Source organism: Furipterus horrens, unplaced genomic scaffold, assembly GCF_987537825.1.
Source record: "Furipterus horrens unplaced genomic scaffold, mFurHor1.1.pri manual_scaffold_7, whole genome shotgun sequence".
Classification (NCBI taxonomy): Eukaryota; Metazoa; Chordata; class Mammalia; order Chiroptera; family Furipteridae; genus Furipterus; species Furipterus horrens.
This window is the reverse complement of record NW_028327177.1, coordinates 132,945,102-132,970,533: the sequence shown is the minus strand read 5'-3', so window position 1 is coordinate 132,970,533 and position 25,432 is coordinate 132,945,102. Positions and strand designations below refer to the sequence as shown.

The window sequence follows — 25,432 nt, the reverse complement described above, 5'->3', positions numbered from 1 at the left end:
AAACGGATAAAAATCAGAAAAGAGAAGGATGAAAATGATCAGGAAGACCTAGCAAGTGATGGTGTCTGTGAAGAGGGTGGCTTTTGCCTCTGGGTGAGAAATAAAGGGTCCTGCTGAAGATTTCTGCTTTCTCTAAACCAGAGCTTCCCGACTTGGAGGTGCACAAGAATCACAGGGAAGCCTGTTCAAATGCAGATTTTCATTCAGCCGGCTCAGGGCAGGACCCAAGCGTCTCACCGGCTGCCCCGGGGCGCCAGGGCCCCCCGTGAGGAGCAAGGCTTGACTCCGGACTGGTCAGGGTTATCACGTAACTGTCTCACTTGCCTCTTACGGCCACCACCAGATGGCAGCATGTCCATCTTCTCAGGCAGCTCATCTCTTAGTGCCAAGAACAAGATTGATTGATTGATTGGTTGATCGATCGATCGACCTCTCATTCACTAAGGCATGGCCTTTTAAGTGAGAACGAATCTGAAGCTTTTCTGTCTGGTTTTCCGGGGGAGCCAGCTGCTTTCTCTAGCCCAGCACCCAGGGTCCTGGGACCTTCTTCGTGTGTTGTTTCCCTCACAGTCGGAGCCTGTGACTCTGAGGCCTTGGTTTGTCATCTCTGCATCCCTCAGCACCACGACAGTGCCGTTTTCCGTGATTGCTGGCATGCAGCATTAAGGGAGGTCCGTGACATGGTTCTTCTTATTATTAGAAAATGTATTCTTTTTTTTTTTTAAAGAAAATTTACAAAATATGAGGGAGGAAAATAGAAAAAATATTCTCCATAAACTCGCCTACCCCCTGTAAGTTAATATATTTGTGATTTGGTTATTTAGTCTTATTTCTTGCATTTCTAGTTAAACATTTCTATATTTGCTTTTATAAAAGTGAGATGGTGATGTGCATATAAAATGATAAAATGTGTGTAATAAAACATACCAGTTTGTCTGAAAAACTTACCAGTTTTTTTTAGCTTGAAAGATTTGGGGCAAAAAGCAAAATCTCTTTTTGAAATGATTTATTTCTGTTTTCTAACATTTCTGAGCACTGTTGCAACTTTAGAAGATCCCTTTTAACTTTAATGTTTAATTTCAGATCTGTTAGTATATACCTACTAAACATGATCATTGTAGAAAGTTTGAAGAAATATAGTTTTATATAAAAACACAAATTTATTGTCATCACAGTTTGGCATATTTTCATCCAGTTTTTTTGTTGTTGTTACTTAGTACGTACATAGTTACCTTTTTTTAAAAAAATGTGATTATAATATATAAGCAATTTTGTATCCTGATGTCTCTTTTGCCTCTTATTAAGCTTATACAAAAAATTTTAAAAACCCAAACAAGTTCAGAGTAATAAACCCGTTACCCTTGCCTAGCCAGGGATACATCATCAGTGTTTGAGCACCGGTCCTTTTATGCATCCTCCTCTAGTGTCTTTCCTGACGTCTGGAACTTTCTCTGATCCATAACTGCCTTCTTAGCTACCCTGAACCACACAAGCCTGCATTTATTATTCAACTGCAGCTGATTACCTCTGTTGTCAAGCTTGGTCTATTTCTGTTCAACTTCAGGTAACTTTTATACTAAACTCGTTCCCCTGGTGGAAGAACAATGTCCCCAAAACCTCAGGTTTCCATCTGCCTGATCGTGAAGGAAGTTCCTCCTTTACCAAGGGCCCTGTTTTTCTGTATTGTGAGTTTGCAGTTTTCCTTGTTTTCCGAGTCCAGGGTGTTAGTCAGTCACTCTTACACCACACACACATGTTTTGTCTCAGAGTGGGCTTCTAGCATAGGGGATGGAGGTCTTCTTTGCCGAATGGCTTCCATTTCTTTTTCTCTACAGGATAGCACTAGGGTGGGTCTTGTTCTGGCTGGTACCTGAGGTCTCTGGATGGGAGAGCAATGCGCATTTGCCCCAGAAGGTGTGTGTGACTCTGGCGTTCTGGTTTGGTTTGTTGGAGGTGACCCAGCTGTGCATCAGAAGGCACAGCAGACGATGTCAGAGCTCTCCTTGGGTCGGCCCCCCTTTACCCTCGTTGTATGCTCCCTGACGCGGCTGTGCCTTCACTCTGAAAAGTCAGCACCTAAGGCTTGTTGGCAACAGCCTTTGGGCTTCTGCAGCCTGTGTCGCTCACGCTCCTTCCAACGAGAAGTGCCCAGGAAGCTACATCCTCCCCAGGCAGCTTGTAGCTAGTGACAGATAGATGTGAGAATTTGAAACGCTGGCCTTGGAGGGGGACAGCTGTGAGATGGCCCCTCCTCCAGAACTCCTCTGTGGGATCAGGAGAGGCTACCCTCTGTGGGACTCGGCCGGAGCTCAGGCTGGCCTGGCTCTCTGTCCCCGGCTGGTGGCCTCCTGGATAAATGACCTGCACACGAGTCCTGCGCTCAGGGTCTGCTGCTGGAAACCAGACTGGAGACAGGATGCTTTGTTACTTCTCTCCCTCTGTTAGAACAGGACACTGCCATTTATTGATCTCTTCACAACATGATGATGCCTGTGCTGTGGGCCAGACCCTTTCATCGGGTGTGACAACAGATGTCCAGTTCTGCTCCCCTAGCTGTTCAGTAAGGTTCCATTTTAACCAGGGGTGCCTTTTGAGTGTAGAATCTAATACCTGAAAATTAACATTTGCCCGTTCTCAGTGTCCCATCAGTGGATGTTTTCTAATCATAACAACTTTATCAAATAAGTCGAACCATGGGGATATTGTCTTTCCTTCTTTGGCCAGAGAGATGGCTCCTTGCTCTTGGCTTTTTCTGCTTGCCATTAAGACACATGGGTGGTTGTCATGTACAGCAGTCCCCCTTTACCCGCAGGGGATACATTCCAAGACCCCCAGTGGATGCCTGAAACCACAGATAATACTGATCCCTATATATACTGTTTTTTGTCCTATACATACATTCCTCTGATAAAGTTTAATTTATAAATTGGGCACAGTAAGAGGTTAGCAATAATAATAAAAAAGAACAATTATAAAAATATACTATAATAAAAGTCATGTGAATGTGGTCGATCTGTCTCTCTGCAACCGAGACGGCTGCTAAGTGACTGATGAGCAGGGGGCATATACGTGTGGAGACACTGGACAAAGCGATGATTCATGTCCCAGGCAGGAGTCGCAGATGGTGTGAGATTTCCCCATGCTACTCAGAGCGGCATGTGACTTAAAACTTACGGATTGTTTATTTCTGGAATTTCCCATCTAATATTTTTGGATCGTGGTTGATGGTGGGTAACTGAAACTGTGGAAAGTGAAACCGTGGATAAGAGGGGACGGCTGTAGATGGACGTTGCTGTGGCACTAAATCATCCCCCTTCTGTCACTTCCCTGTTATATCTGTTACCCACTGCTGCATAACAGATCACCCCAAAACTTAGTAGCTTATAATCCTGCAGGTCAGGAGTTGAGGCAGGGCTGTTCTCACAGCCTTAACTGAACTCCTTCAAGTGTCTGCAGTCTTGCTGATCTTGGCCAAGCTCTTTTACATCTGTGGGGCCTCCACTTGGCAGCTGGGCTGATTCATCTTTGTTCTATGCTGCCTCATCCTCCAGAAGCCAGTCTGGACCCATTCACTTGGCAGAAGCCAGTGTCCCGAGGGAGTGAATAGAACCAAACAAGGCCTCTTGAGGCCTAAGCTCAGATCTGGCACAAAAATCACATCCACTGCATTCTACTGGTCATCACTAGTCATGAAGCCAGGCCAGAATCAAGACTGGGGAGGGGAATGGGCTCCGCCTCTTGGTGGGAGGAGCTGCAAAGTCACATGGCAAAGCATGTGTGTACTTGGAGCGGTAGAGAATTGTAATTTTTGCAGTCTCCCACAGCTGTGACCTCTGTGTTCAGAAGCATCACCTGGTGGTGTTTTGCAGGACTGAGCCATGGCGATGGACCCATTAGTGATGGTGACATTTTCCGCAAGACCACTGCGCAGCTGGTGAAGTTCATGAACTCAGGAAACCGGTTACTGCATAAAAACTTTCTGAAGCAAGATATAGTTCAGAAGTTCTTGCGCCTCCTTTCTACTCTGCAAGGTAATTTTTCTCACAGATTCAATTATGGGAAAAGTGTTTTATGCTCATTAAAACTCTTCAAATATCTTTTAGAAATGGATTTAAAAATGTAATGATCTGCATGTAAAACATTCAAAAAGCACAGAACACCAGTTATCTATCAGTGAAAAGTCTGTCATCTACACATGAACTTCAGCCCCCAAATCCCATCCCCGAGGCAACCTCCATGACTAGGTTTTCATGTCCCCTCCTAGAATTACTCTTTGCTTAGACTCTCTTTCCAAAATGACCACAGATGTTTCTCTCTAGTATAGATTTTGGCTAACATTGAGGCATACAGTTATTGTAGAATTGAGTATTAATATTAAATTTTATTTTATTATGGGGAAATCAGGGAAGTTCCAGAAAAGAACTCTAGATGACAGACTTTAGATAATAAGGGAAGATTCTAGAAATCCTAAGTAGGTGAAATTTAGTTTTTAAGATTGACAGTCCACATGGGCTACAAAGCATTCACTTGGATCATTCTTAGGGCTGAGATTTCTCAGTTTTACAGAAAACACAGGAAGGCATGGCCAGAGCACCCAAAATGCTCTTCAGGGTGTGCAGCCGGCCTTAGTGTTGAATCTTAACTCTACCACTTACCAGATCTTTGACCTTGGGCCAATTACTTCTTTATACTTCAGTTTCTTCCTCTCTGGCTGAGGCATTAACCTTGTGAGATGATAGATGTCAAGCACTTAGTCCAGTATCTTGCCCATAAAATGCAGGTTGGGTGGAGGTGAGGCAAGATTGCCAGAATGACCTTTCTTGGATATGAGGGGGTCACAGATAAACAGCACACCTGAGACTCTGGGATGGGGCTTCCTGGTGTAGGACCTAGTGCATATAGGCTGATTCTGTGCAACTGTTTCAAGGGATCCTTTGGCCTTTGGACTTGATGTCCTTCAATCCATGACCCATGAAGACTGTGCTCATTGATACTTAGGGTTGTAAGCACAAAATATTGGTGTTTGGTAAGCATCTAAGAGGCTGCAAGATGGGAGTGCTACTACCTGCCTGCCTTTCATGCCCATGGTCTGTGCTCCTGTGTTTTCTCTGTTTCTTTGTGGGGATTGTATATACTGGCATGGTTCCTCTTTCTCTCTCGTTGGCTAGGCCTCTCTATCTGTTTCTTTATGTTCCTTACTCTTCCTGTCTTTCCTGAAGGTCTTTCCTCAGCTCTATTCTAGCAGCTGCAATCCATCCCATGCTTTTGAAATTTTTTTCTCTCTTTACTTTTCCCCTTTCTCTTCTTTACTTTTCCCCTTTCTCTTCTTTGTCTCCTTAATTGGAGACTATTTCTGTTGGAAGTAGCAGACAGACTCAAACTGGCTTAAACCAGCTAAAAAGGTGACATTTTTGACAATCATAAGAGGAATGCGATGCTAGTGTCAGGTATAGCTGGCTCCAGGGACCTAACCGCGGTCAGCAGGACCCAGTAGCTCCCATCTTTCAACCCAGCTGTCCCCTAGTTGGCTTTCATTTCACACTCTGTGGGGACAAAATCCAGGTCTCTAACCATTAACTTTGTCCAGAGTTTCTGGATCCATGGACTCGTCTCTCTCTGATTTGTTTGAACAAAAAGTCATTCATTTTTGGTCACAGTGTGTACCTTTGAACCAATCAATGTCTGTGGTCAGGGAGATGCAGAGTCCCAGCTGGCTTAGACCCAAATCCAGTGCTGCCCCCGTCCCTGCCACGTGGAATGGGGAGTGCTGGCGGATGGGAGAGCGCACTTACTGGGAGACAAGGGCATAGATTCTGGGGCACAAAAATCGCTACTGTCTGTTATAAGAGTTTGTATTTTACACTTCTGTTTTGCTGATTCCTGTTAAGATGATAAGATAGGCCTCTACTGCACTTTTTTTCTTGTTTTCAGATGGTTATTTTAAATATTAAAGTGCATATCCATTTTAGAAAACTTAGGAAAAAGATGGGAAGCAAAAATGAGCAAATACACCTCACATTGCTCTCATTTAAGTAACCCTGATTTTTTCCCCTGCTTTTCTTACTGATAGAATTGCCAGGCAAAATACAGAATGCCGTGTGAATTATAATTTCAGATAAACAATGAATATAGTGTTAGTATACATATGTCCCAAATATTGCACGAGACCTACTAATGCTGAAAAGGTATGTTGTTTATCTGAAATTCAAATTTCACTGTCGTCCTGGATTTTTATTTGCGAAATCTGGCAACTTACTTGCTAAGGATCTCTTTAAAGTCTTCCACACCTAAGCTACACCAGCATCACAAACTAGGATAACCATTATCCTGTCCCTAAATCAGATGGAAACCCCTGTGCCTCCAGATACAAAATTAAGAACAGAGGGTTAAACCATCCTCTCACCATTTACCTTTAATTATTCTGTAGTAGCTCCCTGTATTTGTGTTCCTTCAGCTGGACAAACTCTTTATATTACGCAGCATTGAAGCCAGGCCCTTGCCCTTTGACCTTAATAGACTGTCCTCACCCAAGTATTCTTCCTTAAGATAAAGCCAAAAGCCTGCTCCCCTCCTGGACCAGGCTCTGCTCTCCCGGGGGTATTTCTACCTCCCCGAGAAGCTTTGTGAGTGCTTAAGTAGCCTGCCAAGGTAATTCCTTACTTGTTTATAGTTTCTCCAGTGCTTAAAACTACTGGTTAGTAACTTGTGTTAATTATACATATATGTGTTAAGCTGTAGTTGGGGACGGAAACCATATGAATCTTGTTTTGGAATGTGGTGTGTTCTTATTTTTGAAAGAAATCCCTCCTGACCTGGTCTGTGACATTAGTCGCGACTGTGCCAACACCTTCCTGAAGTTTTTACTGGAAAAACAGAAATGGGCCGAGGTGCTCCTGCTGCTGACCCGCAAAGTCAGTGGGGAGCCCCCGCTCGGTGACTGCCTCATCAAAGACTGCGACCTCTCCGACCTCGACCTCTGCACCCTCATCCCCCAGCTCAGCGCCTGGGACCAGCGCAGGACACAGCTCCTGGGCTGCCTGATAGACAGTGGAGGTGAGAAGGCCGAGATGCTGTGTGTCTCCCGTGGGAGTTCAGGCCACTGCCTGTCGTGGGGCCTTGCACTTGACCTTGACTCCTTTCAATTCTGCTCTCTTCTGCTTCTCCGTATCTTCTCATCTTGAAACAGGGAGGCGAGCCAGTGGGTGTTGTCCTCTAGGAACCCTACATTTCTGTGAATTACCATGACCTCTGTTGTTTTCTGTTTCTTGTGTGAGAAACTTCAGGGACGCGGAGGGGGTCCTGGGCCCTACTTCAGCCCACAGGGGTCCCTTCTTCCTGGCCTCCAGCGGGACTTTTCCCTGCTCTGCATCTGCTGTGTGGGGCCCTGTCAGCTCTGGCATTCTTTGCTAATCAACACATTGGGATCAGAGATGCTTGTTTTTAAAGAAATAGTCAAATAATTGGGGGGTGGAAACATCTGCCGTTTTCATCAGCATGGCCGTATGTATGTCTGGAGTATGCAGATATCTTGCTGGATTGGAGTTTATTTTAAAATTAATTTGGAAAAACCAACCTATTCTGCCCCCACCCCCCGCCCCAATAACGCCATTGTGGCCTTGGACAAGCTGTTTGTACCTTCACCCCCTCACTTATAAAAGGGGAATGATAGTAGCCCCTCTTTCTTAGGGATGTTTTGAGTTAAGTGAGTTCATGTAATGGTTCTTGGAAGAGCACCTTGGCCATGGGTTTTCTGCTTGCTTTGCCATTTAAGGGAAGTGATGATGATACGTTGGTCCTTGGCTCTCAAAAGCGCCATCCCGAGCCCTCAGGCATTGGTGCTACCCACAGATTTCAGAGGTGCATGGAATGAGTGCCTCCTATAATTTATTTCTTCAAAGCTATTTCTTGTATGGAGTGTTACTCCCTTTGCCCGCAAACTGTGGCTCTTTCAGAACCCCAGCGTTATTTCTGAGTCACCAGCCACTTACGGAGCCCCTCCCTGGGGTCAGGCACGGGGGGCCAAGGACAGAGAGTGAACGCGTGGCCGCAGGAGTTACAGGCAGGAGGGGGCTGCAGGGCCACAGTGGGTGGAGGCTGGGGAGCCCACAGTGCAGAGGGGAGGCGTGCACTGAGCGAAAGGAAGGTACGTGGAGGGAAGGTGGCAACTGACGGGAAATAAGCATTCTCAGGAAGAATCTTTGTAGAAACAAAGGCTGTAGGAAGTGGTACTTTGTCCTGATCACTGACTGTGTGGTAGGTGCACAGTCAGGCAAGCACCAGCTTACAGGCCCTGTCCCCACTTCCCATCAGCGCTTATGCTGGGGTCCATGGTCCTGTGGTGGCAGAGGCAAGTCCCATGGGCGGGACTCTTGAAGGAGTTGGGCTTTCACTCCCAGGGCCTTTGCCTCCCAGGAGGTGGTAGGAGGGCCTCAGGAGTCGGGTGAGCGTCAGCTCTTCCCCAGGAGAAAATGGCAGAGGTGGTCCTGCCCTCCCCAGGGAAGCCGGGCTGCACCTCTTCCCATGAATGTAACTCATGGATGCCCTTCCCCTCTGCTTCCCCCAGCGTTGCCGGAGGGTCTCCAGGACAGCCCAGAGAGACCACTTGTCACGTGCCTGAAACATGGAGACTTCGAGCTGGCTTTTCTTCTCCTGACCAAGGGTGCAGACCCCCACAGCGTTTCTCTCATGGAAGGCGATACTCCTCTGCATGCAGCCCTCCACATCTTTTTAGACATCAATGGTAGGCGTCTGTTGTTTTCACTGGTCTTTGCCTTGAGGAGGAGGCTGGGTGTTAGAACTGATGCTCTGTATTGTTTTTTTTTTTTTTTTTTTTCCTATTGGGAAAACCAATGATCTGGAAAAAGCCTATTCTTGGCACGGCCTGCCCATAGCTTGACAGGAAGGAGTAACCATCGTGTTGAATAATCAGGGTGGGTTGATTGAGGAGGATTAAGTTTCCAAGTTGGCTGTCCATAGCTAACAAATACTTCTTATTTATTTACACCATTTTCAAGAGTCCTGACATAAAAGAACTTACTGGGATGTTATAAGGTTATCTCACGGTTTCTCATCCTTGGCACTGCTGACATTTGGGCGGGACCATTCTTTGTGGTGGGGGCCATCCTGTGCCCTGTAGGGTGTTCAGCAGCATCCCTGACCCCCACCCACCAGGCCAGATGCCAGTAGTATCTCCCAAGTTGTGACAATCAAAAATGTCCCCAGACATCGTCAGGTGTCTCTTGGGGAGCAGGTTGCCTCTGGTTGAGAACCACAGAGTTATCCAGCGCTTAGGGGAGTTAGTTGGTCTGAGACACACCTGGCCGGTATCGCTCTTAAATCCAGGGGCCTCTCTTCCCGAGAAGAGCGGCTCCACACTCACAGGGTTTTGTTTGTGTCTTTCAGCTGACATCGGTTTTAACTTCCTCAACCACCTGTTGGATCTCTTCTGGTCCAACCCCACCGAATTTGACTACCTCAACCCCAACATTCAGGACAGCCACGGGAACACACTGATGCACATCCTCTTCCAGAGGGGCATGCTGAAGCGCATGAAGAAGCTGTTAGACCTGCTGGCGAAGTTCGACATCAACTTCAACCTGAAGAACAAAGAAGGCAAAGACGCGCGTCACCGGATTAAGAAGAACGACGCTCTGCTCTTGGCCTGGAACAAAGCTCTGGCGGAGAGCCGGCGGAGGAGCCGGCAGGACCCGGCTGCCCACCTGGGGAAGTTCCCGAGGTCTGCGTCTCAGCTCAAGTCCCAGGGCTCATCCAAGTCACTGCCATGCGGTGGCACTGACAGAGGCCTGCCGGAAGGAGCCATGGTCCCTGACAGCTGGGAGAGTCTTCTGGATGCCCAGATGCCAAGGCAGGGGCCCGTAGCGGTCAGGCCCTGCTCTCACCGAGACCGCCTTGCGCAGGCCATCGGGGTTCTGATTGAGCAGCTGGAATTGGAGATGTCCCTCCCAGAGGACTGTCCTCAGGCCTCCAAGCCTCTGGAGAAAAGTGCTGGTGCAGGAGTGAAGAAGGACATGACTGAGCACGCCCTGGGGGGCGGGGGCTCTGACTGTAGTGGGAATGACCCTGCTGTCCCTGAGGCTGGGGTTGAACATGCTCCGGTGGGCCCCGAGGCCTTGCAGCTCATTCCTGCTGGTCGCAGAGTCAGGGATGACAGTGGCGACCGGGAGGCCCAGGAGGAGCCCGAGGCCTGCTTCCAGGACTTTGAGGACATGACATGGGAGATCGAGTGCACTTCAGAAGTGCTGAAGAAGCTGTCCAGTAAAGTGATGACCAAGGTCATGAAGAAGAAAATCATCCTAACTATCCAGCAGCTGGGGAATGGCGAGTGGACCCAGGGCTTGCAGAAGCGGCTGAAGCACCTGAAAGGAGGCATCCAGCTCTTTGAAGCCAAGCTGGACAAAGGAGCCCGGATGCTGTGGGAGCTCGCCATCGACTTCTCCCCGCGATGCAGCGAGAGCCCGGAGAAGCTCATCGCCATGGAGCGGAACCCGCACTCCGTGGGCAAGTCAGGGCAGGTCTATACAGAAATCATCCGGATCTGGGACATTGTCTTAGATCACTGCAAACTGTCGGACTCCATCAGGGCCATCTGCAGCGCCTACAACCGGGGCTTGTCCTGCATCCTGCGGAAGAAGCTAAAGGGCATCAACAAGAGCCAGGTGTCGGCCAACATGAAGATCCGAAAGCGGATACCCCGCTGCTACGTGGAGGACACAGAGGCAGAGAGGGGCCGGGAGCACGTGGAGCTCGAGTACTTCCCCCCGGCCAGCGCAGTGCAGACCGAGTACAACATCATGAAGTTCCACAGCTTCAGCACGGACATGGCCTTCAACATCCTCAAGGACATGACGGCAACAGTGGAGTACCCCTTCCGCGTGGGCGAGCTGGAGTACGCCGTGATCCACCTCAACCCCAGCCCGCTGGAGCCCATCATCCTGATCGGGCGGAGCGGCACTGGGAAGACAACCTGCTGCTTGTACAGGCTGTGGAAGAAGTTCCAGATCTACTGGGAAAAAGCCGAGCAGGCGGGAAGCCCGCTGCTGGCCAGACAGATCTGGCTGAGGAGGAAGCTGGAAACGGAACCCAGAAACGAGGATTCAGATGAGGAGGAAGAGGAGAAGACAGAGGCCGAGGAAGAGGAAGGTGCCGTCGGGATGGAGATGGTGGCGAGGGCAGATGAGGAGCAGGAGTGTGGAGCCTGTGCAGGGGCAGCCTGTGAGGAGTCCGAGGAACTCTGTGCAGGAGCAGAAGCATGTGCCCCAGATTGTCCCGAGCAGCTGGAGCATTTCCACCAGATCTTCGTGACCAAGAACCATGTCCTGTGCCAGGAGGTGCAGAGAAATTTCATTGAACTGTCCAAGTCCACCAAGGCCACCAGTCACTACAAACCACTGGACCCCAATGTGCACACGCTCCAGGATGTGAGGGACGAGAACTTTCCTCTCTTTGTCACTTCCAAGCAGCTGTTGCTCCTGCTTGACGCCTCTCTGCCCAAACCCTTTTTCCTGAGAAATGAAGACGGCAGCTTGAAAAGAACCATCTTTGGGTGGTCCACCCAGGAAGAGTCAACCATCCCCAGTTGGCAGGAGGATGAAGAGGAGGCTGAGGCAGACGGGGACAACGGTGAGGAGGACAAAGTTGCAGAAGCGCGTTTGTGTGACATAGACCCACGGGTATTTGTGACATTTGAGGTGTTCACCAATGAAATATGGCCCAGAATGAACAAAGGGAAAACCTCCTACAACCCTGCACTGATTTGGAAAGAAATAAAGTCTTTTTTGAAGGGATCTTTTGAGGCCCTCAACAGCCCCCAGGGGAGACTCACTGAAGAAGAGTATAAGAAATTAGGGAGGAAGCGGTCCCCTAATTTCAAGGAAGACCGAAGTGAGATCTACAGCCTCTTCTGCCTGTATCAGCAGATCAAGTCTCAGAAAGGTTATTTTGATGAAGAAGATGTTCTGTTCAACCTGTCCCAGAGGCTGTCGAAGCTCAAGGTGCTTCCGTGGTCCATCCATGAGCTCTATGGTGATGAAATTCAGGACTTCACCCAGGCTGAGCTTGTGCTGCTGATGAAATGCATCAATGACCCCAATGCCATGTTCCTCACCGGGGACACTGCCCAGAGCATCATGAAGGGCGTGGCCTTCCGCTTCAGCGATCTGCGCTCTCTGTTCCACTACGCCAGCAAAAACGCCTTGGACAAGCAGTGTGCCGTCCGGAAGCCCAAGAAGATCCACCAGCTGTACCAGAACTACAGGTCCCATTCGGGTATGTCCAGGGCTCAGGCTTGCCTACAGGAGAGGTGCTTGGGAACCGACCTCAGGCTGCTTTTGTAGCTGCAGTACAGATAGTCTTTTGGAGTTTGTTAGTAAGGAAATACCCACACAGGCAAGAGGTCTTAGAATTTCTGCCCCCACTCATTCTTAGGTTGATAATCAAGCTGTGGTTGAGTGGAAATGGACCGTTAAGTAATTACATCTTTGGGGGCTTGAAAACATTTCAGGAGAACATTTAAACTGCTGGAGAACTTTGAGTAGAGCAAAGCACTTTGGAAGCACCTGCTTGTGTAATGTAAGGTAATGCACGAATTGTAAGTTACTAATGCTGAAAATAGCTTTTCTGTTAAGGAGAGGCCAAAAAACAGGAGTGGAAGGTGGTGGAGATAGCACAGACTTGGGTACTTTGACCTTGTGTCTCAGCTGTACCCCATCTCTGTGCCAGGCATGATGCCAGGAGTCTTCATCTAGCACCTGTGCCTCATCCTCAGCCCCTGAAGTAGGCATCACTCCCGTTTTACAGAGAAGGAAAGCGAGTCACAGGGTGTTTAAACAACATGACACCAAGGCTCCAGAATACTACTTCATGGTTTATAGAATGTTCCCAAATTCACCTCCCGTGTCCTGTATGTGTCCACGACTAATATACAATATTATTTTCCATGTTTAGAAACTCTATTTAATGGGATCACTCCACACATAACTTGTTGCAACTTTGTATTTCTTTTTAACATCGTGTTTTGGGATTTCTGCATGTCGATAATGTGGAGCCGTAGTCCATGCATTTCTAACTTGTTAGAATTCCATTTTGTGCCTATAACCCAATTTGCTGTCCATTTTCCAAGGAGGGACATCAGGTTCCTGCCAGTTATTTACTGTGACTCTCAATCCTGGAGTGAATTAACTTTCGATGTTGGCCATTCATAGCTGACACAACCTTTCCCTTTATTCACACCATTTAAAGGATCTTGACATAAAAGACTTTCTGGAATGTTATAAGGTTGTTTCAGGGTTTCTCAGCCTTGGCACTCTGTAACCCTTCTGTGATCGAATTTCACTTTTTTTCTGTGTAGAGAAGCAGTAGTGCTGATACCGTCTACTGCATAAAGCATCCTCTCCTTTGATTTGTCTGCTCTTGTATAATTAATATCACACCATTTATGGCAGTCATCAAACTTTTTCAATGACTCTTTGTAACTTGGACTGGAATTTCGTTGAATTCATTGCACTTTGGGAAGAAGTCAGCTTTTACATAATTATGACTTTTGAGCCATGACATATTTCTCTATTCAGGTCTTCTTTTAACACTTTCAATAATATTTTATAATTTCCCCCAGACATTTTCACAGCTGTTAGATTCATCCCAGGTACCTTATACGATTTGTTACTATCCTGGCTGCCCTTTCTTTTTTTCTCATTTGTTTTTTTACATTTTCTAATCAGTTCTTAATAGTATAGGGGAATGATGTTCTTGTATGTTGATCTGGTATCTAAGAGTCTTGTTGAATATTCTGACTTTTGGATTTTAGCATTTTTCTACAGATAACAACAGTTTTTATCTTCTTTTACCTACTTGTTATTTCTTTTTCCAATTGATTTTCTTAGATTCAGCTATTTCCACTTAAGCTCACAATTTCTTTATATCATATACTTTTAATAAGTATCGATAGTAAAATTTCCCCTTACTGTTTGATAATAGCAATGGGGAGCTATAAGCCCATTTCACAGTCATCTACCAAGAATACAGTGTTCTGTGTGGTGCTAGGCAAAGGGCACATGCGCTTAAGAGCAATGGGGACACCTGGCATGATCTGTGTTCAGTCCCGCTTCCAATCCTGTCACTTGAAGGTGTTCACTGACTCCGAGGACCCAAGTCCCTGTTCGTTAAAGTAGATTATCTGGTCCGTCTCACTGGGCAGTCGGAGGACAGAACAGGATGATTTTTGTGAGGGTGCCTGCTATGTGGCAGTACTCCATCAGCATCCCTGTCATTGTTTCTTCAGAGCCTAGACAAAACATGGAGCCCAGGGAGAAATCTCTTTAGAAAAATCTTTTCGTCAACTCTGACAGTTTTTCTTGGTCCAGTCCTCTCACCGCTGGATATAAACCTGGGGGGAAAGGGCGATGGAGGCCTTGTCTGCGGCCCCAGCTAACATCCAGCACTGCTGTTACCATGGCAACGTTGTCTCCAGCGCTCTAAGCACCAATGAGAGGGGGCAGGATAGGTCTCGTTTCCTTACTGTACTAGCCTTTTATATTAGCATTCTAACCGCCCTAGTTGTTCAGATTACATTTCTGCCTTGACTCTTCTTTATGAGGCAATTTTCCCTGATATGAATATAGGTCAGGAATTAGATCCCACAGAACCTTCTTAGCACAGCAGCACATCTTTTCCTTCATCCACTGTACCTGAAACAGTACGGCTCAGGGACAAAGTGTCAATCTAATGAGAACTGGAAATTGGCTTGCAATTATATAAACTATCAGGGCCAGTACTGCCTCTCAGGGAAGAAAAAAAGAACAAAAAAAGAAAAACCCAAGCCACATTGTCATGTTGTTCGGTAACTGCCACGTGTTATCTGTTTTATCCCAGGAATCCTCAATCTGGCATCAGGAGTGGTGGATTTACTTCAGTTCTATTTCCCAGAATCTTTCGATCGTCTTCCCAGGGATTCTGGCCTCTTTGATGGTCCCAAACCAACTGTCCTGGAGTCTTGTAGTGTCAGCGACTTGGCAATTCTGCTACGAGGGAACAAGAGGAAAACCCAGCCCATTGAATTTGGGGCCCACCAGGTGAGCTTCTCTGGATTCTATGTTTTGAAATAAAAGGTAGTTTGTGATTGAAAAAAAGATGTGAGAGGCTAAATTATTTTATGAGGTAGGATTCAATAGTCCTTCTGCTCTAATGGGTAAGTTTCAGAGATGGGGGAATGACTAATTGCTAATAATATTTCCACTAGCCTGGCTGACCAAGTAAATTGCCTGTAGTGATAATGTGAGTAACAGAACCTAAAAATGAGCTCATATGCTTTGAGTTCTAAACTCCACTGTACTCGCTTTCTTTGAAAGCCCTGCATGCAAATCAGCTTCCAGAACCTTCCACAATGAGTATGTCATTGCCATTCCTTAAGTACATTCCTTTTCTATTGACTATGCTGGTCACTTCTCATTAATAACATCACCTGCCCCTATGGAAACCGACTGAGCTTTACCACGTTTATTTCACATTATTTGATGTTTTCTTCTCTCCTCTCTCCGTTTTTTTTTTTTTTTTTTTAAACAACTTTTTTGAATTTATTGGGTGACGTTGGTTAATATAATTAGATGCATTTCTGGTATACAATTCTATAATACATCATCGTATACTGTATTGTGTGTTCACATCCCTTTTCTTTTTCTAGGTGATCCTTGTAGCCAATGAAATGGCCAAGGAGAAGATTCCAGAAGAGCTGGGGTTAGCGCTTGTACTAACAGTTTATGAAGCCAAAGGCTTAGAATTTGACGATGTCCTCCTTTACAACTTTTTTACTGATTCTGAGGTATGTCATACTGACTACTTTTCAACAGCGCATGTATATGTATGAGTTTCACTTCCACACCGGGAAAGAGAATTCGGAACTGAGTAGAAGAGAGTTTGTCACAGGTGCCTGTTCTGTGTTGGAGCATCAGCCGTTTGGTGTGGGGTTTGAGTGTTTGATGTGGGGTTTGACAATGGCCGTGGGTTGTCTCACACTGTGTTATGGGCTGGTTCTCCCCCTGGCCTGCCCTTTCCTGTTCTCTTGTATTCACCTTCTTCTAAATGCCTGGTACCCAAGTGCCAGCTCTGGTTTTCACTAGCTACTGTTATCCTTGACTCCCAAGGATGCTCAAGTTGGAGTGAGCTCTAAGGAGAGCTTTACAAATGAAGGCAAGGTTAGCAGTGTCCACCCAATGAGGACAGAAGTGGGCAAGGTCAGTCCATAGAAAGAGACAACTCCAGGAAGACAGATGAGGCTTGGCTCCTGCCCACTGGATCAGGTAATGCGGGGGACGAGAACAGCTGCCCTGCCTGGGAGCTCCCTTCTGGCATGGCTTCACCACCACTGCTTGCCACCCATGCAGACAATGGCAGCAAAAGTGTCCCCAGACTGACCCCCCAGTGACCTTGTGTCAGCTCATTGCTTTGACCTGATGGTCTTTCTCCCCAAACTCAGTGCATTATTGGCAGAGCCACTAACTCCAGACCATTGTCCTTGGTTTTCTAACCACTGATTTCTCCTCACCGCTGTCTTTTGGTGGGGACTCAGGCTGGCTGCTGACTGTGCTGTGGGGTCTCCTTTGGGGACTTAGCTGGCTGTGGCCTGGTCCCTGTTGCAGACGTCCCACTGCACATGCTGCATGCTTGAAGAGGCTGTTTTTCATAGCCAAGTTGGGAGCACTATTAGCTTTGACACCTTAAAATCTGCCCCAGAATTGACCCGTTACACGGAGTCCTTATTTTTTGTGTGATCTTTGAAAAAATGTCATGTTTGACTTGAAATACCTATGACTAACATTGCTTCAGGTGCTTTACAGTTTATGAAATACCTTTTGAGTGCATTGTCTCACTTTATCTTCCACCAACCCTCTGAGGTTGTCTGTATTTTTATTACCCTCATGATGTAGATAAGGCTAAGGGTCATGGAAATAAAATAAATTGCCTGTAGTGATCATGTGAGTGGCAGAACCTAAAAATGAGCACATATGCTTTGAGTTCTAAATTCCTCTGTACTCGCTTTCTTTTAAAGCCCTGCATGCAAATCAGCTTCTAGAACCTTCCACAATGAGCATATCATTGCGATACCTTAAGTACATTCCTGTACTATTGACTTTGGCTAATACAATCAGATGTGCTCTCATTAACCCTGGAAACAATTTTAATCTCTGAGGACTAACTTTTTTTTCTCATAATACATCCATTGGTCATGGTTGGACTGAGGCTCTCCTAAAGAGGAAGGGGTAAGACTTCATTGTTCCTGTCCTTTATTAAGTGCCAGTTGTGTGCTTGTACCAGTAAGAAGCTCAAGGAGCTCTGGACTTATGGATCTGTAACTTGTGGTCGCCTCTGTGAAAAAAAATGCAGGGATTGTCTCACCTCAATCCTGGAAATGACAAGGGCCCAGATGCCTTAACTCTATGCTCCCGCCAGTGGCTCAGTGAGTTGCATGAAATTAAAGCAGTCACAAATTGAATCTTTTGGTAACATCCACTTCCTCCTACGTACACAATAAGACTTACAGAAAGCCCTCTGCTGTGGTGCTTTCCAGGGCACCAGGCAATGCAATTATGTGTCCCTGGTACAAAGCACACTGTCAATCTATTATTTACAGCTTCAAGACCCCAAAGTGTCAGTTAGCAAATGAGAGGCAATGCTTTCATCAAAGCAGAGGAAAGACAGAGATCACATAAGTCCCTGGTCGCCTGTGGGCTGGCTGCCCATGTGGGGCTTCTTTCGGGGTGACTGGCAGAAGGCTGTTGAATAGTAATTGCCATTTGAGGTGGGGAAACTCTGGAGAGCTCCTCTCCATCCCTGGCCCCTTATTCCAGTCCCCAAACACACACCCTAGTTTATGTTTCTGGCAGGCACTCTCTTTGCAGCACCTGTCACTTGGGTGTGCGTGCATGAGTGCATACGGGGGTTCTTGTTGCCCTGGTTTGTGATCGTTTTCTCTAGAGGATTTACTGTTACCTCTTCAGCCACAGGTCATCAGGGCCATCTTCTGAGATGGAGACGGACCCAGGGAATGTTAGTTACACCAAGTCCTTTTCTTTAGGATTTTGCCTCATTTGGGGAAGGGGCAGTCATTCTCCCAGTCACCCCCAAACAGTCCTCCTATGGGGACTCAGAAGGGTGCCTGCCATTTCCAGTCTGCCCCAGTGGGGAGTCCTTTCCTTCACACTCATGTGCAAACCAGACAGGAAGGACTTGGGAAACCACAGCTTTTGCGGGTTGCTGAACTAACCTAGAGGTCAGGCCCGCAACGGGAGGCTTGGCAGTAGACACTAAGCCTTGTTCCTGCACCATATTTAATTCCAACAGAAGAAGCTGGAAGATTTCAGTGCTTCTTGCTCTATTGCCAGAAGTGCTGCAGGCCTGTGTCTTTGTGCACAAATACACGTACTCACTCCTAAAGGGCTTGGTCTTGAAAGTCCAATGTGTTTTATTCGTGGAAACAGTCAGTCATGTGCTACAGGAGCAGCTTTTCTTCTCGATTCAGCAGTCCTGAAATACACTGCACTTCACTAGCCCTTCCAAGGCCATCCCATCTGCACCTCATGCTGTCTGCTAGAGGGTCCTCTCAGACGTCAAGCACTTCTGTCTTTTGCCTGCTCTCCTTGGCAAACAATTGAGTTGTGTAAACAGCTTTACAAAGAGGATAGTCAGAATATGTCCTGGAGATGTTTAACGTCCAACTATTTACATCATTACAAGATGCACACCTCTTTTCAGAACCTGGAGATTAATTTCATAATTGGTTCCTAGCATAACCACTTTTATTGAATAGATAGTGTTTAAAGCACTTGACCTAATATTATATGATTTAAGTTTTGGAGTAACCTAAAGGAGGTAATGAATGATATCTTCTCCATTGTTTCATCCTCCTTGAAAAAGATACCTAAGTGGCAAGTAGTGCTATTTTAGGAATAGAAAAGTAAAGTCCAGGAGAGTTAATGAGCTCCTCTCAAAAGACAGAGTAAAGTATGAAATCGAAAATTTGATTGGAATTCTGGACTCTACTGTATGTGATCTGGGTACTTAAGCTTCCCCAGTACTGCCATCCATGGCCCCGTGGCCCAAAGCCAGCCCACAGACTATTTTTGTATGGCTTGTGGGCTAAGAATGGTTTATACATCTTAAAATGGTTTAAAAAGATTAAAAGGAAAGTAATAATCCATGGCACAGGAAAATTATAGTAAAATCCACTTTAGTTTTGAGAAGTTCACTTTACTGGAACACACCATGCCCAATCACTTACAGGTCGGCCATGGCTGCTTTTGCACTGCAGTTGCAGAGTTGAGCCATTGCAAGAGAGACCATAGGGCCCACAAAGCCAAAAATATTTATTCTCTTACCCTTGAGAGAAAGTGTTTGCCCACAGTCAGTGTGGTTTTGTGGTTTGAGTTTGGATAAAGGGAAAAATAGCTAACCTAACTATTTATCAGGCATAGTATTAGACAGTTGCCATTGATGATCTCCTTTTATTTTCCCAACAAACTTGGGCAGTTCTATCGCCCTCATTTCATAGAGCAGGAAAATGAGACCTAGAAGAGACAAATGATTCGTCCAAGGTCATATAGCCGTAAGTGAAAGAACTGACTGACGTAGGAATTTGTTCCGTCTGACCTCAGCATCTACCTTGCACAACGTACCCCACAGCTCTGGAATATCCTTCCATTTTTGGTTGAATAATTTAGTTAGAAAATTCTACGTCATGTGTTTTAGCAGCTGACCCAAAGTGGTATCTCTTAAGCATGTAGTGAAATGGGATGAGGACACTGGGTTCCTTCCTTCACGCTGCTTGTCAAAATTCTTCCAACAAGAACCCCTTGGGCCCTTAGCATTCCTCTGGAAAAGGGGACATGTACTAGCTTCTCACCTGTCTTGACCAAGTTGCTGGGGGATATTTCCTGTGCCTCCTGAGTCCTGCCCCACCATCCCGAGGCCATAGGATGGCCCCCTTCTCACAGCTGGGGCTGAAGCCCTGGTCCCCCCGGCTAGGAAAAGGGGGACTCAGTCCTCCAAGAGGCCCGGGGAGGCTGTGTGATGAGTTCAAAAGCGTATTCCATTGACCTTGAATTTGTCATTGCTGTTCAGGCTTACAAGGAGTGGAAGATCATTTCCACCTTTACACCTCCGTCATCTGACTCCCGAGAGGAAAACCGGCCGCTGATTGACGTGCCCCTGGAGAGACCCAGCTCTTCTCAGGGTCGGCCTGTTGTGGTGAATCCAGAAATGTACAAGGTGAGTTTCTGCCATTTGTCCACACACTTCTTTGACAGGGAGTCAGTGAACGGGGCTTGGGCGAGGAGATGAGGTTAAAGATAGAGGCTTGTGCGAGGCTCAGCGCGGATCTCAGCGATGGCCAGCTCCCTTGTTTCAACAGAGAGCTGGGCTTGGTGGGCAGGGCACTGTCTGAAAGTGAGAGGGGTGGGTCATACCTTTCCTTCCTCTTGAGAACACGGCTCTATTCAGAAATTTTGACGTTGCTGTTGGGGAGCTCAGAAGTGAAGCCCAGACTATCGTTAGTGGAGACCATTGCGCAGTAACCCTGAGTGTTAAGGGGGCCAGCTTTCCTTGCCCCTCACACCCCAGCTACATCACCAAGGAGGGGGCCAGAGCTAAAAAGTTCTATGGAGTTCTCGGCGGAGAAGGGTAGATGGGGAACTCGAGACTCGAGTGAGGGAGGCATCACAGAAAATTGAACCAGCAAAACCAAAAATTTTAGGACCAAGTAGTCTCCTAGTTTTATGTCTCATTTCACAACTGGAATAACAGTTACCAGGTTATTTCTGTAACTGCCTCGAAGGCTCTGCGGAAATGGAAGTTAAGTCACTGCCAAGCTTTGCAAACTTTTAGGTAGCCACAAATCGGTAGTTTTCTTGAAATGTGCACTACTTAATCAAGTGGGCTGTCCCTGTGTCCAGGTCCTAACCACCTTATAGCCACAGTGCTCAGTCACGGGGTAGGTCATGAGTAATTTAGTACTAGAGCTATGGCAGAAGTATGGGACTGGTTTCATTTAAAAAATATATATAAGTTACAGTAATTGTGTGAGATATAACCATTGGGGTAAACCGAGTGGAAGTTACATGGGACCTCTTGTACCATCTTTGTTACTCCCTGTGAATCAATTTGAGAGAGAAAATTACCACAAAGTCAAGGGTGATCCTGATCTAATAATGGTGCACTGCCTGCTAGAGCTCTACTCATCCGTGCTGAGCTCCCCATGTCTTCATGGCCTGCGCTGTGTGTCTCTGTAATTTACTTTCTGTATTTCTCCAAAATGAGAGTAAGCCCACAGAAGCACGTCGCCTTATAGCTCCGGACATGAGGCTCATTGTCTTTGTCCTCAATGTCGCCTTCAGCTCCTCAACGGAGAGCTGAAGCAGCTGTACACGGCCATCACCCGGGCTCGCGCCAACCTCTGGATCTTCGACGAAAACCCAGAGAAGCGGGCTCCTGCTTTCAGATACTTCATTAGAAGAGACTTTGTCCAAGTTGTGAAGACAGATGAAAATAAAGGTAAGATCTCACTGAAGTCTTCTGGCTGCAGGGTAGAAAGCCTGTTACTCTCAACTGGTGTAGTTTTTGAAATCTCTGTCTATTCTTCTGAGAAATAAGTTCATATTAATTGGTAAGGCATGCTGGACAGTGTGGTTGTAATGGGATAGGGAGGGGTTAATTCCTTTAGGGTAGATCTTTTGTGTTTTTCTTTAACAGTGAGGGTCATGGTCAAGAAGGTAGGCTCAGTTGGGAGAACACAAATTGCTGTGGGCTTTTGGATAGCTGATTGGGAATATGTATTAAAATAAACAATGAGCATATCTTTGATCCAGTAATTCCGCCCTAGGAATCTAGAGATGTTCATGTATATAAAACCTCAGGGATACATGAGCAGGAGGGCTCATCATAGCCATTTATAACTAAAAGAAACCAAAAACGACCCACATGCCCCTCAGTGTGAAACTGTTCACAGTGACGCCTCTGGCCCTAAGTAGGACCGGTGGGTGCGGCAATGTGGGCGCCTTTTACTTTTCGCCTTTATATCCTTCTGGGCTGTTAGCGGTGGTTTTTTGTTTTTTTTTTTTTAAATAATTTACTTATTTGTTTGTTTGTTGTTTTATTTATTTATTTATTTTTTAGAGAGAGGGGAAAGGAGAAAGAGAGGGAGAGAAACATCACTGTGTGGTTGCCTCTCACTCGCGCCCCCAACTGGGGACCTGACGTGCAACCTAGTCATGTGCCCTGACTGGGAATCGAACCAGTGACACTTGGTTCTCAGGCCGATGCTCAATCCACTGAGCCACAGCAGCCAGAAGCAGTGCTTTTTTAAAAAAATCATTTCTGTGTATTGTTTTCATAATTTACAAAGACGAGTTAATTTAAAAAATGGAGTGAAGGTTTCCCAATAGGGTAGCCAGGGTAGAAAAATAAGCAGCCCTTCATGAAGGGGAAAATTGTAGTCTTTCTTGTGGGTTAGCAGTTGAGCTGGCTTCTCCAGGTCTTAGTTAATTTCTCCAAGGGCAGGGAAAGCACAGGGCCCGGCTGCTGTACAGGGGTGTTTGCTGGTTTCCTGAGCAGGTCTCAGTTTGTTTTATGCAGGCTGTTTCTGGTTACAGCCAATGGCTCAGTTGGGAACCGGGATTAGATGTTCTATTCCTGGGCCCTGTCTGTTGCGGAATAGCGGGAAATGTCGAAGACCTGGGGTTAACCCAGTGTCTTACTAGAATTCTCCTCCTGTGTAGCCCTATGACCTCGTTCGGGCTCCACTCTCTCTCCCTGGGCCTTCACTTCCTCATCTAAAATGAGAACAAGTACGTTGGCCTACTGTGCTCACTCTTAACCTTTCCTGCACGACTTTGAGTCTCAAAATCTGTTCAGGCACCCATTATAAGAGACCATCAAGATGGGCAGTTTTTAAATTTTAAAGTGAAAAAGCATTACAATTTATTTTGTCCTGGTAGCATTAAGAATACAAGAAAAGCACAGTTGTAATTGTGTTATAAGTTGCACATGGTAAAATATTGGAGAACATCTGTTCCCACTGTGCAGGAGAGCTTGGGATGAGTGTAGAGACTGTGCAGTTTGGGTCTCTTCAACACGGTGCCAGCAGAGTTCACTGGCCCTCTGCTGAGAAACTGCTGAGCTTTGCTGTGGGGATGAAATGTCCCCAGGGCACTCATAGTGGAGTCAGAACAAGATGCTGTGGAGGCATCTTTGCACACAGTTCTGCAGGTCGTGGCAGAGCGCCTGCCGGGAGGGGTCAGGCTGCAAGCCTAACGTGCGTTTTTGCACCTTCTGAACAGAGCCGGCCTGTCTGCCTTGCTCCCCCATTGATATCCGTCATCTGGCATATCCCTGACCCCTTCCGCTCAGATTTGGCTGTCAGCCTTGTCCTGCTAGTCACTGTCATTTATGTACTTGATGAAGCTGTGGCTCAGACCTGCAGAGTGTCGCCCACTGCTGGTGATGCTCAGGGGGCCGGGGGAGGGGGAGCTGATGCAGTCAGCAGCAGGCCAGTGAGGAGAACAGGTGGGTCTGACAGTGGGTGGCTTTAATATCTGTCCACCTGCAGGAGCGTCGGATTGCTCACTTCATGAGGGCCATATCTGCACGTTTGGAAACTTGTAAAACCCTGTCTCCTTGTCCCTTGCTAGGGCCCCGACAACCGAGTTTGCTAAAAACTACTGGTTTGGGATTTTTCAAGGAGGAATTAGAAATGCTGTCTTCTAATTCATAGCCATAGAAAAGGAAGGTAGAGCCAAGTTCAAAAATAAAACAGCATCTTTTCTCACTCCTACATCCTCCTTCCAAAAGCCCCAACAGCCTGGCCTGGTAAGCTATTGTATATCTATAAGTGAGTGCTAGACAGACAACACAGAGGTATTAGTTTGCTAGCACTGCTGTAACAAAATGCCACAGACAGGGTGGCTTCCACAACCGAAAAGTATTTTCTCACAGTTCTGAAGGCTACAAGTTCAAGATCAAGCTGTCAGCAAGTTTGGCTTCTTTTGAGGTCCCTATCCATGGCTTCCAGATGGCCTGTGCTCTGTGTGAGCCTTTGATATCTCTGTGTGTGTGTGAATCTCCTTTTCTTATAAGGACACCAGTCGGATTGGATCAGGGCTCCCCAGAGCAGCCTCATTTAGGCCCTATTTCCAGAGACAGTCACATTCTAAGGTGCCAGGGGTTAAGGCTTCAACATTTAAATTTTCAGAGGGCAGAGAGCAGGCACAGAATTCACCCCATAAGAACAGGTTTAAGCAAACAAATGCCCAGAGAAGCAACTTAACTTTTCTTTTCCGTTTTAGACTTTGATGACAGCATGTTTGTGAAGACCTCCACCCCCGAGGAGTGGATTGCGCAAGGGGAATACTATGCAAAACACCAGTGCTGGAAGGTAAGGGACTGGACTAGGAGCCAGGAGTGAGGTCTTTGGATCAGTGGCCTCATCAGGCCTCACAGGAAGGTGTCCCCCATCATAGTTTGCACCAGGCCAGGGCGAGGGTCATGCTGCGTGTGCCACTCCTTCTGAAACATCAGGTCACCCCTTGATGCGGAGAGGTCCCTGTTGTGCTCCTTCCTCAACGCAGCCATGACAACCATTCCTTTTGGCCAAGTGCCGGCACATGCTGATACAAAAACGGAAGGTCTTTGCCCCACTGAGGAACATTTCTAGTTACTGTCTTTCCCTCCTGTGTTCTGTGCTTAAACGCTTTTGCTGTAATCATGTGGCATTTTCAAAGAGTAACAGATTGGTCCTCTTGGCTTTTTAAAAAGTTGATCAGACATAGATTTCACTGCCAGTCTGAGTCTGGTGGGCATAGGTTAAGCGTTTTCACTAGTCAGAGCTGACTAATTTCCAGCCACAAGCTCGTCTTAGTGAGCCTGATCCATCTTCTTCCAAGAAACGTTATCGCGGGTAGTTCTCTTGAAATAGTGGAACCAACTCAAAGAGCCCCATCCCTTTCCCCACAGTCAGTGTCCCCACATATCACGTGGTCTCGGGTGGGGCACCATGGCACGTGTGTCTGCCCTGATGACGCGTTAATGATGTCTTCACCTGTGGGTCACAAACACCTTCAGCTCAGCCAAGTCAACATGGGAGCCAGTCTCATTCCATTTCTTTGTCCCTGGGTTATCTGCCACTTGTCAGAGGTGTCCCCCTCATGGTCGCATGATGGCTGCAGCAATGCCAACAGTCTCATGTCCCTCAGCAGCAGCCCAAGCAGGAAGGAAGGGCAGACACTTTCTTCTCATCGGTCCCTCTCTCTTTTTTTTTGTCATGAAGTCCCCCATGGACTCCATGCATCTCATTGGTCGCTACTAGGTCACATGCCCATGGCTGGTTGTAAGGGAGTCTGGGAGAGCAATCCCGCCTGGCACACAGGTTCTGCCA

General features: G+C 46.8%; 1 protein-coding gene across 1 annotated transcript in view; it reads left to right on the top strand.

The window, feature by feature from the left end:
• The window catches only part of TRANK1 (tetratricopeptide repeat and ankyrin repeat containing 1), a 71,693-nt gene that overhangs the window by 30,655 nt on the left and 15,606 nt on the right, over window positions 1–25,432 (top strand). The window contains exons 9-17 of the mRNA XM_090284478.1: window positions 3,870–4,031; window positions 6,799–7,053; window positions 8,564–8,740; window positions 9,403–12,285; window positions 14,887–15,086; window positions 15,695–15,832; window positions 20,128–20,274; window positions 21,399–21,555; window positions 24,345–24,433. Of these exons, the coding sequence (XP_090140604.1) occupies window positions 3,870–4,031; window positions 6,799–7,053; window positions 8,564–8,740; window positions 9,403–12,285; window positions 14,887–15,086; window positions 15,695–15,832; window positions 20,128–20,274; window positions 21,399–21,555; window positions 24,345–24,433 (4,208 nt within the window). The remainder of the gene's footprint in view (window positions 1–3,869; window positions 4,032–6,798; window positions 7,054–8,563; window positions 8,741–9,402; window positions 12,286–14,886; window positions 15,087–15,694; window positions 15,833–20,127; window positions 20,275–21,398; window positions 21,556–24,344; window positions 24,434–25,432) is intronic.